General features: G+C 40.5%; 2 protein-coding genes across 4 annotated transcripts in view; both read right to left on the bottom strand.

Annotated features, from left to right (window-relative positions):
* LOC101169095 (uncharacterized) overlaps positions 1–1,779 on the bottom strand; it is a 107,742-nt gene extending 105,963 nt beyond the window's left edge. The window contains exon 1 of the mRNA XM_023962456.2: positions 1,579–1,779. Coding sequence (XP_023818224.2) covers positions 1,579–1,653 — 75 coding nt within the window. The 5' untranslated portion in view covers positions 1,654–1,779. The remainder of the gene's footprint in view (positions 1–1,578) is intronic.
* Positions 1,780–6,620: 4,841 nt separating this feature from the next.
* On the bottom strand, positions 6,621–20,062 carry LOC105355377 (uncharacterized). Of its 3 annotated transcripts, XM_078936748.1 has the most exons (3): positions 18,864–19,088; positions 18,511–18,766; positions 6,621–8,943 (listed from the first exon to the last, which is right to left on the bottom strand). In XM_078936748.1, the coding sequence occupies exons 2-3, from the start codon at positions 18,680–18,682 to the stop codon at positions 7,403–7,405; spliced, it is 1,713 nt and encodes a 570-aa protein (XP_078792874.1). In that variant the 5' UTR covers positions 18,683–18,766; positions 18,864–19,088; the 3' UTR covers positions 6,621–7,402. The 3 variants fall into 3 exon arrangements, 2 of the variants coding, with proteins under 2 accessions (XP_078792874.1, XP_020565423.3); XM_020709764.3 differs by having other exon boundaries at positions 18,511–19,088; XR_013651264.1 differs by lacking the exon at positions 6,621–8,943 and adding an exon at positions 10,387–10,676 and having other exon boundaries at positions 18,511–20,062.
* Between the last annotated feature and the right edge of the window lie 755 nt (positions 20,063–20,817).

Below are 20,817 nucleotides of genomic sequence, written 5' to 3' on the forward strand. Positions count from 1 at the left end.
ACTGCCTCACCTGACTGTACATCAGTGGCCGAAAGTTATCTCAACCAGGAACTAAAAGCTGCCAGATGCTGTTCCCCCGCTCTATGCTGTTTTTGTCTTTAAAGTCAGAATCAAAACTACATGATTGGGAGGGAAACTCCCCAATCTGGCAACACTGGAAACGTATCTTTGACAACAAGCAAGAAAAATAACAAAACATTAAAAAAAAAATATTTCACTCTTTCCAATCATTTACAAAAAAGTAACAATTCATTCACTAAACAAAAAGTTAACACATCTTACAGAAGTTTAATAAGCGCGTTATTCTTACTGCATAACTCTGTGCCGTGGTGAGTTCAGGGACAGTGGGAAATATCTACAAATATACTGTGTTTAACTTACTATTTAAATTTGATTACATAAAACAAAACAAGGCATCTGTTACCTAAACGCCACGCTGGTCCTGGCATGCCGAGGCTTACTGTTGCTCCGCTCAGTTCAAAGTGTTGCAGCAAACAGCACAAATAAACCATTATGATCTGTGGCATTTAGCAACATCCGTCAAGACTATTTTCTTAAAACGGGAGTTTTCAAAAATGAGAAATTCCTATTGCAATCAAATGGAAACAACGTGGATTTCGGCTAAGCGCAGGACTCTGATGGTCGGCGTACAAAATACGGGCGCGTAGCAAATAATTTGAAGGGCTAAAGACTTCCGTTAAAATACTGCTTTGTTTTTTTGGCAATGTTTAAAGAAGCTTATGTGGATAACTTCTTAATCTTTGTCAGGAATGATATTAATAGTGACTCAAAAATTGGGGCGTCATATTTTGGAGGGAAAGCTTTTTGCTGGTGGGTGGGGGCTGACCCCCCCCCAACACACACGCGCACACACACACACACACACACACAAAACCTTAAACTATCTCTACCAATCATTCTTGGTGGCTTTATGGATGCTTCATCAGTCTAACCATGAATTGGACCAAAACTGTTTTTGCTATGAAACAGTAAGGCCTCCCTAAGGGCTGATTATCAACGCTGATATTTGTTATTCTGACATGACAGCCTGTTTTTGATTGGACGTCTGATATTGAAGTGGTTCTTTTGCCGCCACGCCCCTCCCTCTCCAGCATTGATCTGATTGGTTCTGCAAACCAGGTATTCAGTCCTCTGCGTGTCACGCTACCAGCTGCTAGGACTGTCACTTTTTTTTTTTTAGGACTTTCACTTTTACGTGTTCACGCTAATGTCTTTAACGCCGTTGAAACATTAATGGTGGTATTTCCAAAACGAGAAGGGGGACGGGGACGTCTCTGCTGCGCTGTGCGCGTGAATAACTGTCCACTGATTTCCCATCATGCCTTTGTTTACACTCTACTAGCTAACAACCCCAAGCTAACATTAGCGGTAAAACTAAAATGGCAGCAATATTGGAGGCTATCCGATCAGTTTGGATCCAGATAGCAGCTCAGACCAAGAAAACAAAGACGTTCATGGATCTATTTAGGTGGATGCAGTGAACAAACCTGCTAGGTGGAGCTGGAGCTTCGGGTTCCAGCTGATATCCAGCAGTCTGCGCTGACGACAGAGCTCCTGCTCGTTCTGGACGATGGTTCCTTCAGCAGCTGAAAGTTGTTCGCTGACAGAACCTTCCTGAGGTTCTGAAGACATGGTTCCTGCTCCGAATCTTCAGCTCCGACTCCCACAAACAGAAACACCGCCGTTCCTATGCTGACAACTGCGTGCCTGCCGAGATCTGCAACCCCTGTCGCGGGAGCGCGCACGCACAGCGTAGTTGAATCCAGTGCCACCGCGTCTATTGTATGGAAGCATGTCTATCTCATAATTAAAAATAAAAGTCAATGAATTTTTTTTTCATTTTCTAAGTAAAACTGCGATCGTTGATTTAAAAATAAAAGGAAAAATCAATCATCAAAACAGCTTTTTTCTTTCTCTTCTTAAACACTACTCATTCTGTCACTTCATTAAAATAATTACAGAAAATGCTATTTGACATTTGATTTTCAAAAAGTTTTCTAGTAAATATGTAGCAAATTTCATTCAGAAATATTTAATTTGACAATTAAAATGGATTAACAGAAATGCTTTATCATTTTCACAATATAACTGCATCAATTGACTCAAAAATTCAATTAAAAAATAAATCCTCCAAAATGCGTTTTCCTTTTCCACTTCAACACCACTCATTCTGTGAAGTAATTTAAGCGATAATGCAAAGAGGAGATTGCATTTTAGTTTTCCCATCCACCAGCAAAAAGTGTTGCATAATTCATTTCCAGTCAACAGTTCCAGGGGGGAGGCGGGACAATGATGTAGCAAATTCCTGACTTTATGTATTCTTATATTCAAATTTTGAAATAAATACAAATCTCTCAACACAAAAGCACCCCATGAAACCCTATTAGTCTGTTTCACATGGGCTATAGTATTACACTCCCACCTGGACACCTTGCATCCTCTCCGTCCTTGAAACAGGACCAAAACATAAAACAAAATTATAATTTACTATTTAAAATGACAAACATTTGATTACTCGTTTGAACTGTCAACACCTTACATCATTTTTAATTGAGATTCTCCAAGAGGACCCATTCTTCTCAGACGGGTACATCATCAATGCATTTTGGAAGGAGACAATTTGAAAATGGTAATTTTAGGTTGTAAATCAGTGAAAACCACGTATTTACACGGAACACATGTAAAATTATACCTAAATTACACTTTATAACAAATGGGAGAATAATTAGGGTGATTGAATTAAAAATGAGGTTAAACTTTAGGTTTACATGTTTTCATCGTGTCAGTTGTGTCCTGAAGTGAAAAGTGAACAGATATGATTAAGAAAATTTTGAATTATAAAATTTTACAATCTTTCCCGTGACTATGTTCATTTATCTATTGCATAGATGCTGTCACAAGAACAGGCAGACAGCTGGATCCAAATGCAGTAGGTTTACTAGCTCAGCTAAAAGTCCAAAAAGCTAAATCAGGGTCAGGCAGGCATGGGTTAATAACAGTCATAAGATCATCTGAGGAGAAACAGGGTAGTCAGGATCCAGGCGAGAGTCGGGGCAGGCAGCAGGCAAACAGAGTCAGAGTCAGGGCCAGAAACACTGCACTGCATTGCCCTGTCTATTTACACAGACAGACAGTGTTACCAGATTGGTTTTCCACTCAAATTGGGCTGTTTTTGCTTTTGTTTGTGTTTGTTTGTTTGTTTGTTTGTTTTTTGCCCAAACTGGCAACACTGCAGACAGATATTTCAGAGGGATTATTATTGCCAATGTCAGTGAAGTGAACAAAACAGCTTCACAGACTAGGACTTTTCCAATGTGCCACGTACAACACTTAAGAATAAGAATAAAATAACGATAAAATAAACAGTCATGAGCCAAAAAACATACACACAGTGATCAGAACAAGAAAAAAAAATACAAAAGTGCAACAGAGAATGAATAAGGTGCAGGTAATGGAAAACTGGACCGATAGTGACAAGTTTAGCGGGGGAAGAGTTAAAAAGTGTTCATGAGTCTGACAGGAGAGGGAAAGAAGCTGCTCTAGTGTCGTGAGGTTCTGGTCTGGATGGACCGTAGCCTCCTGCCCGAAGGGAGGGGTTCAGTAATAGGCCATGTATAGGATGAGAAGGGGTCAGCTCCTATCCGACCCGCACGCCCACGGGTTCTGGAAACGTAATCACCTTCACCTTCTCAGCCGATCGCACAATACGCTGCAGTCTGGGTATGTCCCTGGCTGTGGCACCAGCGTAACACACTGTGATGGAGGGATTGAGGATGGATTCTATAAGTAAGTGAGTGAGTGAGTGAGTGAGTGAGTGAGTGAGTGAGTGAGTGAGTGAGTGAGTGAGTGAGTGAGTGAGTGAGTGAGTGAGTGAGTGAGTGAGTGAGTGAGTGAGTGAGTGAGTGAGTGAGTGAGTGAGTGAGTGAGTGAGTGAGTGAATATATATTTATAAAGTGCCTCACAATGTCAAAACAATTTAAAATCAGAGAAAGTGCACAAAATGGAACAGGGCGTCTAAAGCAGGTAAAACCCAATAAAACCCACTCAGGCATATAAGTAAACAAACAAAAGTGAACACTAAAAGCTCTCCTAAATAAGAACATCTTTACTTTAGTTCTAAAACACTCGACCGAGTCAATCTGTTGCAGTGACAGTGGGAGGTCATTCTAAAGTCGGGGAACAACTGCCTGAAAGGCGAGGTCTCCCGTAGTTTTAAAACGAGTTTTTGGAACACTTAAAAGATTCTTCTCAGTGGACCTCAGGGAAGGTGAAGGAGTGGGGTTAGAAATATAGTTTGGGGTTTGTCCGTGCAAGGCTCTAAAAACTAAAACTTCAATCCTAAAAAGTGAGGGGTTGGGGACTCTAGATCTGTTTATTAAATCTGTTCATTTTTTAAATGTGTTTCAGTTCTGGAATCTGTAATGGCAGATACTCAAAATGACATGACTCGCCAACGGATCTGGTCCAAACAAAACCTTATATGTGTATCCCTAAAATTGGTAATTCATGTCATAAACGTATAAAGAAATCTGCTGACTCCTCTGACATCATAAACGCACACAGGAGCCATGAGGTTCAATAGAACTCTGTTCAGAACAAGATCCAACAGAACAGATAATCAACAGATTTGGATTATACAAAAAAAAGGTCTTGGTTTTGTTACAGCAGAAAAAAATACGCATTTCTATAACACACTACAAAGCAATCTGAGGGAAATTATTATGGGATGTCTTTCAGCTGAATGATTTGGATTTGTTTACATCAGAGGTGTCCAAAGTTTTTTTGGCGAGGGCCAACTACAGAAAAAGGAGCAAAGGTCCGGGCCGCACACAAGAGGTGACATATTGACACATGACTACTGTGTATTTTTAACTCACCTATAATGTGAAGAACATTGCTCTCAGTGGGAGCAGTGATGCTGATCTGTGCCACATAAAACAAGCGCACGTCAAAATGAAACATTCACTCAGACAATGAAACCTCATTCCAACCAGGCAGTTCAGAACGGGTTTATTGAGCAGCTGAAGCCAGCAGATCTTTACGTAGCCGTTAGTGTCGTTGACTGGCAGAGTGTACGACTTTGTAGATTATAAAGAGTCGAAGTCCTATTTTCTCAGAAAAGTAGACCAAAAAAGGGGCTTATGGGTGACAAACGAGGACAATTTTTAACATTTAACGCACACAATTTAAAAAGCTTTATTTTACAATTACACTTTATGAACAAAAAAAAATTCCAAAAACAAAACAAGTTCTTTTTTACATAAAGGTAATACTTTTTCACAGTTCAGAATTTTTTCTTCACCTTTTAGGTTCACTCTTTCTCTGTGAAGCATACAAACATGGCCTCGCGAACAGCATCCTTGTAGGTGTCAGACGGAGACGGCTCATAGGAGCTTCCTTTACTTCCTAAGCCTGTGCCCTTTGCTCCTGATGAAGCCTATGGGAAGACGTGAAGGCCATCATTAGGAGAGACAGGCAGGCGGCAACCCCTTGTGTAACGCTGCTAATTACACAAGGAAAATATGGAAGCAGGCCTGGATGGACGGCGTGTGTTGACTCACTGCGATGGGAAAAAACTGCTGAGCTTGCAGGCTAGCTGGCATTTGTTTGAATTTCTGTGCTCATTCGGCACCTGTGTACGAAGCGTAGCTGCTCTGATGCTTGGTGCCGTAGTGCCGACAGACATTATACTCTTTCATCACGGCAACATCTTCAGTGCAAATCAAGCAGACACACTTTCCGTTGATTTCCTTAAAGAAATATTCATTTTCCCACCGTGTTTGAAATCTTCTACACTCACTTGCTTTCTTGCGTTTCTTCTATCCTGGTTAACAGTCTGGTCACTTCCCGTTTAGATTACTGTAATTCCCTCCTCTTTGGTCTCCCCCAAAAAACCCTCAATAAGCTCCAACTGGTCCAGAACTCAGCTGCCCGCATCATCTCCAGAAGCCCCTCCTTCAGTCATATCACCCCGGTTCTCCACCAGCTGCACTGGCTCCCCATAACCTCCAGAATCCAATTCAAACTCCTCCTGTTCACCTTTAAGGCTCTCCATAACCTGACCCCTCCTTAGCTCTCCGACCTCATCCATATCAAAACCTCATCTCGTTCTCTTCAGTCCTCCTCCTCTCTTCAGCTCTCTGTTCCTCCGGCCTGACTCGTCACCATGGGAAGCCGGACCTTCAGCTGCTCAGCTCCCAAACTCTGGAATTCTCTCCCCTCCTGATCTGCGTAACATAGACTCTCTTCCAACTTTTCAGATGTTTATTTCTGCCTTCCCATCCTGATTCACTTTTGATTTTCTTTCATATTTATTGTGCTTTTATTGTCTATTTTCTAACCTTTGTTTCTACTGTGTTCTTGGGTTTCACGAAAGGCGCTTTAAATAAAATGGATTATTATTAGTAGTAAAATATATCAAAAAGCTACTTTAAATCAAACACAAAAACATCTATGACTATAGCTCATTGTATATTGTCAATCCGGCTGGAAAGACCAAGTTATGTCAGGAAATGTTTTCAGAAAACAGACTGTAGAAAAATGCTGTTAGTTTGTTTTCCAGACATGCAAAATATTCAATAAGCTTCAAGAGTCGAAACTTATCTTGTAGGTTTTTAATTGCAAGCAAGGAGTGAAAACACAACAGTTGCATTTGATCTGAACAATGAAGGTGCATTTTTAAAAACACAGTAATGCTGGTTTGGAACAGGTACAAGAGTTCAGCCTCTCCTCATAGTTGCATGTGGCCTTTGGTTCCCAGGAAGGTGAATTCAAAGCTGGAGTTTGTTTTCAAGCTGATGCGAGTGGGTGCAGACTTAATTGAATAAAAACAAAGCATATGGTGTTTCACAATTATATAAACTAAAAAACTATCATACGCATAAAAGAAAATGTTAAAAACAATCAGCATTTTTAAAAACTATGATTTGGTATGATAGGATTTAAACTCACAGAGCTAAAGACTTTTCTCAACACAACCCAGAGTGGAGATGGAAAAGTGTCCTATCCAGAGGAAATAAGCAGGTCTTTTGCTTTTTAACAAGTGTCAGATAGCCCTACCTTCCTTTAAACTAAAAAGAAGACAACGTGAGCACCATGGTGCTTCCAGGAAATGAAGAAGCTCTTTCTACAGGTCTTACTTTATATTCTTACTTCCTGAGACGTATAAATTTAGGTTACTATTAAATGTAAAATACAAACAACAAAAAAAGGTAAAAAAAATTTTTCGAAATTCATTTTCTGTGTTAAATTAAAGCCTTTTTCTTAAAAAAAGCAAACCTTTTCACAAAATTTTACTTCCAATTTAAACGTGTCTCCATTTTTCCACGAGATTTCTGCTGTGAGTTTCCCTTAATTTTTTGGGAGGATAATTTTTACCAAATTATTTATCGCATTCTTTATCACATTTAGGCGTCTTTCTTGTGTGACTTTTCATGTGTGTTTTGAGGTTACGTTTAGAAACAAAACATTTATCACATACTTCACAAGAAAAAGGCTTCTCTCCTGTATGAGTTCTCATGTGTGTTTTTAGATTAGATATTTGATTAAAGCTTCTATCACACTCTTTACAAGAATATGACTTCTCGCTTGTGTGAGTTCTCATGTGTGTCTTGAGATTATATATTTCAGGAAAACTTTTATCGCATTCTTTACAGGAAAAAGGCTTACCTTCTGTGTGAGTTCTCATGTGTTTTTTGAGAAGATATATTTGGCTATAACTTGTGCCACATTCTCCACATGAAAAAGGCTTCTGTCCTGTATGGACACTCATGTGTCTTTTGAGATTAGCCTTATGATTAAAACTTTTGTCACATTCTTTACAAGGAAAACGCTCACCTAGTGTAGGAGTATGAGTTCTCATGTGTGTTTTTAGATTAGATATTTGATTAAAGCTTCTATCACACTCTTTACAAGAAAATGGATTTTCTCCTGTGTGAATTCTCATGTGTGTATCGAGATTATATTTTTCAGTAAAACTTGCATCGCATTCTTTACAGGAAAAAAGCTTTTCTCCTGTGTGAATTCTCTTGTGTCTTTTTAGATGATATAATTGACTAAATCCTGTGCCACATTCTTCACAAGAAAAAGGCTTCTGTCCTGTATGGATACTCATGTGTCTTGTAAGACCAGCCATTTGATTAAAACTTTTGTCACATTCTTTACAAGAAAAAAGCTCCCCTGTATGAGTTCTCATGTGTGCTTGAAGACTACATAATTGCAAGAAACATTTATCACATTCTTTACAAGAAAAAGGCTTCTGTCTTGTATGAGTTCTCATGTGAGTTCTGAACTGAGAGTTATGATCAAAACTTTGAGCACATTTCTTACAGACATAAGGTCCTTCATCAGACTCAGCTCTCATAAGGACAGAGACATCGTGAGCAATTCTCGTACTTTTACCATACTCTACTGAGGAAAGTCTCTTCTCTTTTGGAGATTGTTTGCATTTCTTTACCAAAGTTACTTTCTTCATATTTTTTCTAACATTCTTCACACTTACATTCTTTCTAACAACAGAGTCACACTGACTTTCTGACTTGTAAGAGCTGTCCAAACTTTGGACATGACTTCTGTCTCTTCTCTTCCTCTGATCTCTGTTCTGTGGGTCTGTCTCTTCATCTGTAGTTGATGCTGATGCTTCATGTTGGTTTCCTTCTTCATCCTGACTATCAGTTACATTAAAGCTCTGCTGATTGTTTAGTTCTGCTTCACTGTTCTCATCTTCCTCATAAGGAGGAATCCCAATAAAGGTATCAGTCTCCTGCTTCAGATCAAGCTGCTCCTCATACTGACAAATGAAGAGTCCTTTTTGCTTTTCTTCAGTCTCAGGTTCTGGTTCTTCCTGCTCCTCTTTAATCTGTGGAGATTTGGGATCCTCCTGCTCCAGATCCTCCTTTTCAGTCATCCAATGCTGCGGGAGGACTGCAGGGAAACAAACACAAGAATGAGCAATTTAAAAGACAGTGAATTGTTAAGCATCAATCGATCGATCAATTTTCTTAACCTGCATTATGTCTTTTGGGGTCACGAGGTTGCCAAAGCCTAAACTGGCTTCTGTTGGACAAAGGCATGTACCGTATTTTCATGACCATAAAAGTCTTGTGTTGTTGCGTGACTTCAGTAAAGAGGACGTAGGAGAGGACAGTATGAGAACGCTAAGAAAGGAAGTGTGGACGTGAAAGGCGCTCTCTTTCCCTCCGCGCCTCCCTGCTCTCTGGCTCTGGGGGCCTTGCGGCGGTCCTGCTGGCCCCGGCCTGGGTGGCGGTCTTGGTCGCCCGGAGGGCGGTTGTTCCCTGCCTGTTCCCGTGTGGCGTTGGGGGGATTCCGGCTGCCGCTGCGGCGGGGGTCTCGGGGTGGGGGTGGCTGTGCACTCTCCCTCCTTCTTTTCACGTTCCACCATCCATTTTAGAAGAATATAAACACTCACCTGGGCACAGGTGTTAGCTCACCTTTGCACTAACAGTTTGCATGACTGAATGACTGAAATATTTCACACTAGTTGGTTTTAAGGCATAAGTATGCGTGTGAACACTATCTGTTTTGTGTACATGTTGACATGTGGACATTTTTTGTAGCTACCAGGTGTGTTGATAACATTTGAGTGTGTGTGTGGACAGGCCCCGCCCTTTTTGTACTACATTTGAACCTTACCATAATGATAAACAACCAGTAAACTTGTTGCTTTATGCTGCTTCATGGTCTTATCCCCCCTCCCCTCCCATTATCACCCTCCTACCCCCCTCTCTCTCTAACATCCCTCCCTTTTTCTTCCCTTCTTTCCTTTTCCGTCCGGTCCAACACCCAAATTTTCAAACATGGTTGAAATTAATAAAGTTTGGCCTCAAATACAAATGGGGTTTATTCAGACATACCTCTGGCTTGTCTGAAGATTAACAACCCCTCTTGTCAAAGTAAAATATGTCCAACACAAGAGGCCCTCAGCTCTCATCTGCCTGCCCAGCTGTTGGACAGGACAAGTTAAAAAAAAAAGTGTGGACGTGAAAGAAGACACACCCCTGAATAGTACAAAAGTGCAGGTATGTGCACATTGTTTTGGCAACCCTGAAAATGCTAAGACATGCTTATGAAGCACAGTTTAAACTGCAAACTGTTAGCTAAGCGAGAGACTTCTAGATGAATGAATCCATGGTTTGAAAGTGGAGGAACTTGGTAAACAAATTCAGGAAGACGCCGCTGAGTTGCAGAAACGAGGCGTGGTGGCTCGACTTGGAAAACTGTTGGGTCTCAACTAAACCAACATTTCTCAACTATATGTATGCCGGAAGAAAGGACGTGGACTCGGGGAATTCCTGTCACGTGGAGAGCAAAGTAAAAGCTTTTACTCAGACAAGGCACTAGTTTGCACAGAGTTTTGCAAAGATCTGCTCCCACCTTTATTAGAATCTGGGCATTTCCTAGCATACAACATGTGACATTTGTTTCTGAAGGCAAGGGGTACAAAAAACACACACACAGTTTACAAAAGTTAGGAAGCTAATCATAACATTTCTTGACATTGTCAGGAAGCTAATCAAAAAATCCCTTGTGATCGTTTGTTCACCGCTGTAGATTAGGTCCATTTATTGCAGATTTAAGGTGAACAGCTGCCGCCGGGTCAATCCAAAATCTTTTACTGCATTCCCAGGATCACGTTCCTCGAAGAAAAACAATGAACACACTTTATCATATATGATAACACAACATTAAAAACGTTTTGAGTAAATATGGGATAACATATGTACAAATTTATTATAAAGACCAACTCAAGCCATGGATTAACAATCAGAAAACAGCTGGGAGAAGCGCCTCCGCAGTCATCATTTGACTGAAGGCAGGAACGCTTGCAGAGGAAATGAAAATGTAACATTTTCAGTGAGGTCTGTCATGGTGCTTTCGTTTTACGAAACGGTGCCATCTTTCTACCTGGGCAAGGACTACGGTGGCGCAGCAGCGGATTACAACGCAAAGCTGTCCATCTTCCGCTCATACAGCTGTAAAAAGCCTGCTGACAAACACATCCAGCCCAGCCACATCACCAACATGGAAGTGGTGCCGCTCACTTTTGACATCCCGTTGAGTCACACTGTCGAATGGCGGACACAGTTTTACTAAAACTGAGAAGCAGCGCAAGGCGAGTTACGCCACAAGTTGTGAATGGATTGTAGATGCTTGGGGTATCCTGTCTGTTTGCACTGTTTTTCACATCATTCATGAGTAGCCGCAGGTAGGGCTGTGACGATAACCGCATCACCGCATCACCGCACGTTTTATTTTATTTTTTTAGTTTTGCATATGGCGCTGAATGGAGCTATAATAAACACATTCATCTTTCCTGATAATTGACTTTTTCTGCTAGTCCTGTGTTCAGACTTTCCTTCTTTCTTTCAGACTGTTTTCTCCTTCTCTCCCACCGCTCTCTCTCATAGGCGCCAGTGCCTCCGCGCTGCACGTGCCACGCGGCTCCCTTTACACACAGGAGCGCGCTTTCAGAAGCACACAAACTCATTCTACAACAGAAGTTTTCATCGCGCGAGGAAATATGAGAAATTTACTGCGTTCTAATTGTTAATTTACATTGTATTCATTTCCGTTTCAAGCTGCTTGCGTTCTTAAGGGCGCCACGCCCGCCGGAGGATTTTGTGTGTGTAGGGAGGGGGGGGGGGGGTTATTAGGGTTCACCTTCACTCTAAACATGAACGCGCACTTAGATTTCCATGAATATCACTTCATGTTTTGTTTGGGAACTATTTTTTGCAGCGTAACGTTACGTGTCTGTATAAACAAAGGCGGAGCCTCCTGCCCCGTGTTCTTAATGGCTACCGGAAAAGTGACAATGTGTCTGCAGTCTGTTTATTACTGGGCAATATTTAATATTCTGAGAAGATGTGTGTACCAAAGAGCACAGATGAAGGCTCGTGTGCAGCTAGAGAACGGTCCGCTGTGGAGGGATCAACACGCACCTTCCTCCTACATGCAGCGCTGACCCACACAGTCACAGTCAATCCACAACACCTATATGGGCTTTATATATGTATATATATGGTTCATTAGTTAGGTAGTAGTTACTGTTATTTATAATAAAGAATACTACGTTGTAATTGTATTTATTTCTGATGCGGCCGCTGGGGGGTTTTTTTGGCGGGGGGGGGGGGGGGGGGGGGGGTCTGCGGTTAACCGCGACACCGCGCCCCCTGGTGGTTCATCACCGCGGTGATGAAAAATCCGACACCGTCACAGCTCTAGCCGCAGGGCAACGAGACTGACTCTGAATGTGAATGAGTGGCAGCTGAGACTACATTAGTAGATTCCATCACCAAGTAGGAATGAGGAGTGAATGAATACTGGACACATTGTAAGCGCTTTGAGCACCAAGAAAAAGCGCAGATAAATCTAATCCATTATTTGTTGGAAAAATGTATACAAGTTATGTCATGTTTCCTTTTAAGAAGTAATTAGCTATATAGGTAATATAATAATGTTTGCAGAAGTGTTTGTGTCTAACTCTGTTTCATAAGGAGGTGAAGGTGAAACTCTTGGGAGGAAACTGACTGTCCTAGAGTCTTCCCAAGATCAGCATGTTATCCGTTTCCAGACCGGAATCAAAGGACGCTCTGTGTTAGTTATCCGTGAGAAAAGACTTTGCAGGGCCAGAGATGGTGTGGGAAGACTGGGAACGGATGGACAAGTTGAAATTAACGTTTTCTGTTGGCGCTGCAGCTGTGTTTTTATCTATCCTTAGAGCTCACCGCATATGTAAATTAGGGAAACCTGACAAAGTTAATAAAAGGGGGGCGACAGGCATATGTGCCAGAGTGGAGAGAGATTGTAACTGGGTAATATTCTCTGTTCGTTTTCCTCCTAAAAGGTACCTTGGTCTCTTGTCTTTCTTTCCTTTTGACATTATTCTGATGTTGCAGGTTGTTTGAACCCAACATTATTATTACAGCTAAAAAGCAGATCAGTTAAACAAGAAGGACCAAGCGTATTAAAAAATTGTAAAACATTAAGGGAACTTTAAAAATCAATCCTGAAACACACAGGGAGCCAATACAGCAATTTTAAAACCAGTGTAATGTGTTCCTGCCCTCTGTTCTTTGTCAGAACTTGTGTTGCTGAGTCGTTTGAAAGACTTTTTGGTTAAACCCCAGAGCTTGCAGGGCATTAGAGTAATGTAAATGACTAAAACTAAAGCATTCATCAGCACTAGTGATTTTTGAAGGCAGCAGATTCTAAGAATGGGAGTTGAAAGAGTCGACTCTCAAACGACGGGAACCATGGTGAGGTCGCTGCATCGCAACAACCAATCAGGGTCTCAGCTGTAGGCACATGACGCATTCAGTGACTTAATCAGCGGGTGGAGTACATAAATATATATACATAGAGAGGCAGATCTTTAAAACATTGTCATCTCAAAAGTAGCTCACAAGCCAAAATAGTGTGGGCACCCCTGCTCTGGACTCTCGTTCTCTGTGGTATGACCACCAAAGCTATTGCTAGCATGTTAGCCGTGTCTGAAAGCACTGTTTGGAGGAGAATGCTGCAGGAGGCTTAAGATGAGTTCAAGTGTGTGTGCATTGTGCTGAAGCAACTTCGATCGATGTAGTTAGGGTTGTGCCGCTTATGTCTGAGTTAGAGAGTAGCCAATCACAAAAGTGTCTTTGTCTTGTCTGGTTTGATAAACAGAGTCTCATTCTGCTGAAAAAGCTCATCATGAAATAAATAAGTCATTGTGAAAAACAACAATGTGAAATAAAAACAAAGCTACTTTGTTTTGGAAAATATTGATTTGGAATCAGAGTTTCTGAAAAAAGCCATTGAATTATGATGAAAATATATATTTTACAAAAAATGCGACTATCGTGCTTCATGCTCTGCATGCAATGGGGGAGCGTGGCATTTCTAAAGCGCTACTGGCTCCGTGGGAAGTGCGTGCCATTGGAAAACACTGCTGCCTTATTGGGCTCGGATTAGGCCTGCACAATATACCGCAAATTTATCGTTATCGCGACATTAAACTGTGCAATATGCATACTGCAAAAGACGGCGAAAATCGCAATAAATGGTTACCTTTAAATGTGCTAAAAGAATCTCATGTTAGCTTGAAATATTGAACAAATGAAATAAATCCCTTTATGCATTTAACCAATCAGAAGGACCCATTTACATTGTTGATCAATCAGATGAGCCCTTTGATGTTTGCCTCCTACGTCGACGAGGGTCATTTGGAGTATAATTTTTAAACTGTTGCAGTGAAATGGAAATTATGTTTTTGGTTGTTTTGCTGTTTGTTTATATACCGCGAATTTTATCGTTATCGCAATATTAATCGCCAATATCGCATATCGCGAGTTTTCCTCATATCGTGCAGCCCTAGCTCGGATCCATTGGGTGGGAACTGCGGAAGCATGCGGGGCAATCCAGGCCTCAATAAACACTCCAGTGTTCTGGTGGAGACTTGACGTGCCGTGGGGCAAGTAGCGACTTTCAGATGACGGACAGAATTTGCATTCAGTATGTACTAGGGGTGTCACGATTTTGACTTTAAATTGAAATTGACCGAAATTAAGCCACAGTCTCGAACTTCGAATGAAAAAATGGAATCATCGATGCTGCCATGCCCCCATGTTGCGTCTGGTTACTTGCCAAGCGGAAAAAGTGCTGCGAGTCTATTTGTTCATAAAGTTTTAACAAAAGTGCTGCGAGTCAACCTCATCTCACAGCCACTCAAAAAATAGCATGTTAACTGCAGATGCAGGACACCCATCGACAGAACATTAATCCCCTCCTCTTTCACAGAAGTCGCTGGTGTGGAAGTATTTTGGATTTCCAGTGAGTTATGTTGACAATGTTCGTGTTGTCGACAAAAAAAACAACGGTTTGCCAGCTGCGCTATGTATCTGTGTGTGCTGTATTCTCTCACGGGCAGCACGACTAACATGGCAAGGCATCTCTGCAGGCACAACAAAAACATAGATTTATCTGTAAACCAACAACTACACAAACTACTATTCCGTCTTCGTTTGGAATTTAACTTCCAAGCAACTCAACTCGTGCAAAATCGATTGCGGTTGGAGTATTCATAGCGGCGGACATGCGACCTCATCCGGTGGTGGAAGACTCCGGTTTTAGGCCTTTAATTAGCGTGTTAGAGCCCCGCTACGAAATCCCCAGTAGAACACATCTCACAGCTACGGTGATTCCCTCCATGTACAATAGTATAAAAGAGAAAGTTATTGAAGGTCTGAGCAGACCTTGAAAAAATATGGAAAAATACAGTCATCGTTCTCGGGGAGAAAAAGTAGTTATCAGTGTGCTACATGTTTACCTGTTCAGAAAAAGTTTAAGACTGTCCAGAGACTATGGACATGTCTGTTTTATTGTTTTTGTTGACTGACAGTGTAGTGTGGTACATACAACAAAGGTCAGATATTCTATTGCATTAAAGTCTAGTTTAAAAAATGACAATCTGTGCTTTAAAAAGAATAAATGTAAAAATTGAGAATCAAATCGAACCGTGACCTTAGAATCGAAAATGCAATCAAATCGAGGATTTGTAGAATCGTGACACCCCTAGTATGTAGGTATGTATAAGAGGATGTTCGATTAGCCGTTCTGCATGTCAATCAAGTCACGTACTTGGTGAGGACTTTGATTCGCTGACGGATATATATGTTTTGTGGTACACACAAATCCGGTGCACAATTGCTCTCAAACTAACAAAAATTGAGTCATCAACGTTTGCATCTTCTGCAGCAATCATCAAGCTGAGCATTTCAAAAATGCCTTCCAAACGACTCAAAATAGCATCTGCATCTATTGAAAAAATTGACCAACTTTCATATGCAAACCTCTGGAATATTAATATAAAAATTCATATTAAATATTTAACATTTTTGATTTGTAAACAAAGTGGTGTGTCTGATGTTGGGATGCAAGTGCCACAATTCGGCATAGGTTTCATATCTTTGGGACAGGCGGTTTGGGAGCTATTGAAAAAATTGTCCGACTTTCAGATGCAAAGCTCTGGAATTTTGATATAAAAATTTTATATTAAATATGTAACATCTTTGATTACAAAACAACGTGGTGTGTGTGATTTTGGGATGTCAGTACCATAATTTGGCATAGGTTTCATATCTTTGGGACAGGCGGTTTGGGAGCTATTGAAGAAACGATTAGATTTCACATGTGAATAGCTGTAATTTTAATTCAAAAAACAATGTAAGATTTGTACCATCTATAATTTCTAAACAAATTGGTGTGTCTGATGTAGGTATGTCAGAACAACAATTTGGCATGTTTTTGGGTCATGTGGTTTGGGAGCTATTGAAAAAGCGGAACAGAATTAATTTGCAAATCGCAGGATTATTTTGTATAAACATTCATTCATTCATTCTTCTTCTTTACCGTTTTTCCCTTTCGGGGTCACGGGGTTGCCGGAGCCTATCCTGGCCCCTTGGGCGTAGGCAAGGGATACCCTGGCCTGGTCGCCAGTCTGTCGCAGGGTAGAATATCCTCAATCACACATCCATTCACTCTCACACTCACACCTATGGACAATTTAGAGTTGCCAATTAACCTACGAAGCATGTTTTTGGACGGTGGGAGGAAGCCGGAGATCCCGGAGAGAACCCACGCATGAACGGGGAGAACATGCAAACTCCACACAGAAAGGTCCCCCATTGATGTTGTGTTCTCCATGTCCCCCAGTCGGGAATTGCACCGGGGGCCTTCTTGCTGTGAGGCAAGAGCGCTAACCACTGCGCCACCGTGCAGCATTCATATACATAAACATTCATATACATTTTTTATAAAAATGTGTGTATGTTGTATGGAAAAGGAAAACACTATGTTAAACAAGGTACGCTAACTAAAAAATACGAAGATGGAGGTCTTCAAGCCATAGAATTTTACAGCCTTAATGGCACCTTAAAAATAAACTGGTTAAAATCATTTATTAAAAATGAAAATTGTATTTGGTTTATTGTTCCTAATAACATATTTTCCAGCCTAGGAGGGATCCACTTTGTACTCAGTTGTGATTTTGACAGTAAGAAACTGCCAATCCAACTCTCATCTTTTCATTAGCAAGTTCTTCTGTATTGGAAACTCATTCATAAAAATAATTACAGTCCACACAACACTCTCCTATGGAACTGCAGATACATCACTATCAGAAACAAATCTTTGTTCCAACATAGTTTGAAAATGGAATTTAGTCATTAATTGCATCTTCTTAATAACAATGCTACTCTCATGTCTATTGATGATTTCACAGCTAAATATGGTTCACTAACAAATAGAAAAGATTTTGAAAAAGTTATTAAGGCCATTCCTCAAAATGTTGTAAACTCAGTTTCTGATCTGTTTCATGATGACATCTACAGACGTCCTACTGTCCTCAAGCTTCTGATTAATGGACACAACATAGCAACTGCCAAACTCCCAAACCATCAAATCAGAGAACATTTTAATGAAACGTCCTTTCCCTACATCTCAAATCCAAATGATATAACCCAATATTTTAATAATTCAGAAAAGATACAAATTCGAACTAAATATTTAAAAACCCCCATCCCTCCTAAAGCCAAGGAAGTTCACTTTAAAACCTTTTCAGGTATTTACCCTTCCAAGGAATTATTAAGAAAACGGTTTGGAATTCCTGAAACAACTGAGCATCTTTTCTTTTAATGTTTTTGTTCTAATGTCTTTTGGAATAATTTACATTATTGGCTTTTCCCCAAGATTCCACTTTTAGCAGACTTTTCTATTAAGGATATCATTTTTGGGTTTATTTTAGAACACAAAAACACAGAACTTATTCTGAATGTTGTAATTATTTTGGGTAAATTCTATATGCATAAATGTCGATTCCTTAAAATCAAACCATAACCAACCATTTTTCTACATTTCATAAAGAACTCTGCTCTTTTCTTTTCATCTGTAAACTTCATGGAAAACAAACTTGCCATGTATGGAACTTCAAAGTAACTTGCAGCTTTTTGATAACCCCCTAAGTTAAGTATCATTAAAATGTCTATATAACCCCCTTTTTATTTGAATTTTAATGTCTTTTATGTAAGTTTTTTTCTGTATTGTTAATTTTTTATTTAATTTATTTTGCAACTTTTGTTTGTACATGTCCTGTACTTATTTCTACTTTTCTATACTTTGCATAATTGTATACAATTGTCACAAACTGTTAACCTCAAAATTTTTTTTCAATTAAAACAAAATGTCTGTGGAATATCCGACCTAAAACTAACTTCACCGCAGTAATTGAAGAAAAAAAAAAGTCCGTTATAGAACTCTGACCACACACGCGCGCGCGCGCGCGCATTGTTTCTGCAGCCCACAGCTGTTATTCATCACTGTTACACACACAAGATGGCGGAATCCTCCAACACAATAATCATCGCTCCACCAGAACCTGGATCCGAATATTCTGGAATATGAAGAGCTTCTCTCCTTTATTGAATATATATATACCTATGTCGTGGAGTTGAAGCTGTGGTTTCCAGATGACATCCAGCAGTCTGCGCTGACGACAGAGCTCCTCCTCGTACTGGACGATGGTTCCTTCACAGAGTCTGCAGATTTCTTCAGCAGCAGCAGCTAGTCGCTCGCTGATCAACTCTCTCAGAGGCTGAAGGGAAGACATGGTTCCTGCAGCTGCTCCGAATCTTCAGCTCCAACTCCCACAAACACCGCCGTCCTCTTCACTGCAGCTCCGATCGATCATCTGCTAGTCTCACAATCACAGCAATCCACGTTGTCTTTCCGTTCAACACTTCTTCACTCATTTACGACACTTTGGAAAATACTGAGAGTTCCACACGAACCACGTATCGTCCTTTCTGTCCAAAAACCTCAAACGTCCCAACAAAACACCACCGTCCTGTCAGCACAAGCTAACGCTGCTGCTAGTCTCGTGCTGTTCACTTCCGGGTCAGGATATAAACTTCGTACAAAAACCAGCAAAATAAATCAGTTTCTTTAAAAATATAAATAAAAAAATTTAAAATATAATTTAAATTTAAAATAACTTTTTTATTCATGAAATTGTAACGTTGATGAAGACATCCGAAAATAAAACGCCACTGTTTTTATACAATACTCAAAAGCGGATGTGACGTCTTTAAAACCTTCTGAACTTTATTGTAAAAAATAAAAAAAAAACGCATATTTAATTAGAGGGGTCACATGAACTTGTACCCTGCAACAGACTGGCAACCTGTCCAGGGCATCCCCTGCCTTTGCCCACAAGTGGCCGGGATGGGCTCCGGCAGCCCCGTGACCCAGAAAGGGAATAAACGGAATAGAAAATGAATGAATGAATGAAATGAACTTGTTACTATCGATCAATTAATAACAGACAAATTTGTGTGTTCTTTTTATATTGTGGAATTAATCTAATTATTTATCTCTAAATATTGTCATGTTCTCTCTCTAAGATCTTGATGATTTTCACAGCTAAATATGGTTCACTAACAAAGATTGTGAAAAAAATTTTAAGGCCATTCCTAAAAATGTTGTAAAATCAGTTTCTGATCTGATTCATAATGACATTTACAGACGTCCTACTGTCCCCAAGCTTCTGATTAATGGACACAACATAGCAACTGCCAAACTCCCAAACCATCAAATCAGAGAATATTTTAAAGAAACGTCCTTTCCCTACATCAAATCCAAATTATATAACCCAATATTTTAATAATTCAGAAAAGAAACAAATAAATAATAATAAATGTATCAGACACCGGATAGCTTTGAACGGTATCTGGATTACAAAGGGGTCAATGCTCACTGGCATATTGCAAACAGATCTCAGATTGCGCAAGGTTCCTCTTTTTCTGAGGCAGCCACAGGTTATTACAGGACAAATGGTTATTATTATGTCATCCCTTTTTCTAAGGCATACCCTTAGTATGATCTGTGTCTAAATTTCCCACTTTTCGGATCAAATCCGCCTCGTCCTGCAAGACCAGTCAAGGACACAGCCGGCAGAGCAAACAACCTGCATGTGAAAACCGCTGTTGTGTTGAAGGCCGATGCTGCTGCTTCCCCCCCCCCCGCCGCCGCCTCCTTGACCTCGGCATTCCTACAACTCCCCCCACAGTGAGCACTGCCTGGAGATGCACTTTTCTGAAGCTGCGTTCGGAGTGTATAACAGAGGGTTACATTTTGTTTTTTGAAAATAACATGGGAGTAAGTGGGGGAAAAAATTGAGCAAAACTCAATTTTAGGCCTAAAAGAATTCTTTCTACGATCATTTTCACAATATTGCTCGCCATTGTAGTTTAATTTTAGGTTGAGGTTGTGAGGGGCTGTAAGCTATTTGGAGACTGTGTAAACTAATGGTTGATGGGAAGTCAGGGCAGGCTTATGCTGCACCAATAGTCCCGCCCACAACTTAGAAGTGAGTTTCCAATGAACTACTGCTGCTCTGTCCAATTTGTGTGTTAGAAAAGACAAATGTTTGTTGATTTTGGCTTAAAATGGCATAAACACAACTAAAAGACCACTGGGAATGCTTTTAAAAAAGTTCTAAAGATGATTCATATTGAAAAATTCACATCAAACAAGCTGAGGGAGGGATTTATTATTTTTCTCTTACTGCTGTTTAGTAGCACGAACTGTAGTTGGTAGAGGTGTGAAATGTTACGCAGCCCAGCCAGGCCTCCGGTCCTTGAGCAGTTCTCAAGAAGCGCATGGATCTGGATGACATTGCTGCATGAGTCTGCTCAGATTCTTCTGGTAGGACCCGCCGACCCAGCAGGCCAACAGAGGTTCTCT

This window comes from Oryzias latipes, chromosome 2 (genome assembly GCF_053564925.1).
Source record: "Oryzias latipes strain Hd-rR chromosome 2, Olatipes_Hd-rR_3.1".
NCBI lineage: Eukaryota > Metazoa > Chordata > Actinopteri > Beloniformes > Adrianichthyidae > Oryzias > Oryzias latipes.

Excerpts from the sequence above, each read along its gene's own strand:
- LOC105355377 (XM_078936748.1), bottom strand. The coding sequence starts at position 18,682 with ATGTCTTCCCTTCAGCCTCTGAGAGAGTTGATCAGCGAGCGACTAGCT. Across the intron at positions 8,944-18,510 it reads GCTTCAACTCCACGACATAG|TCCTCCCGCAGCATTGGATG; the intron begins GTATATATATAT and ends GTTTCCCTGCAG.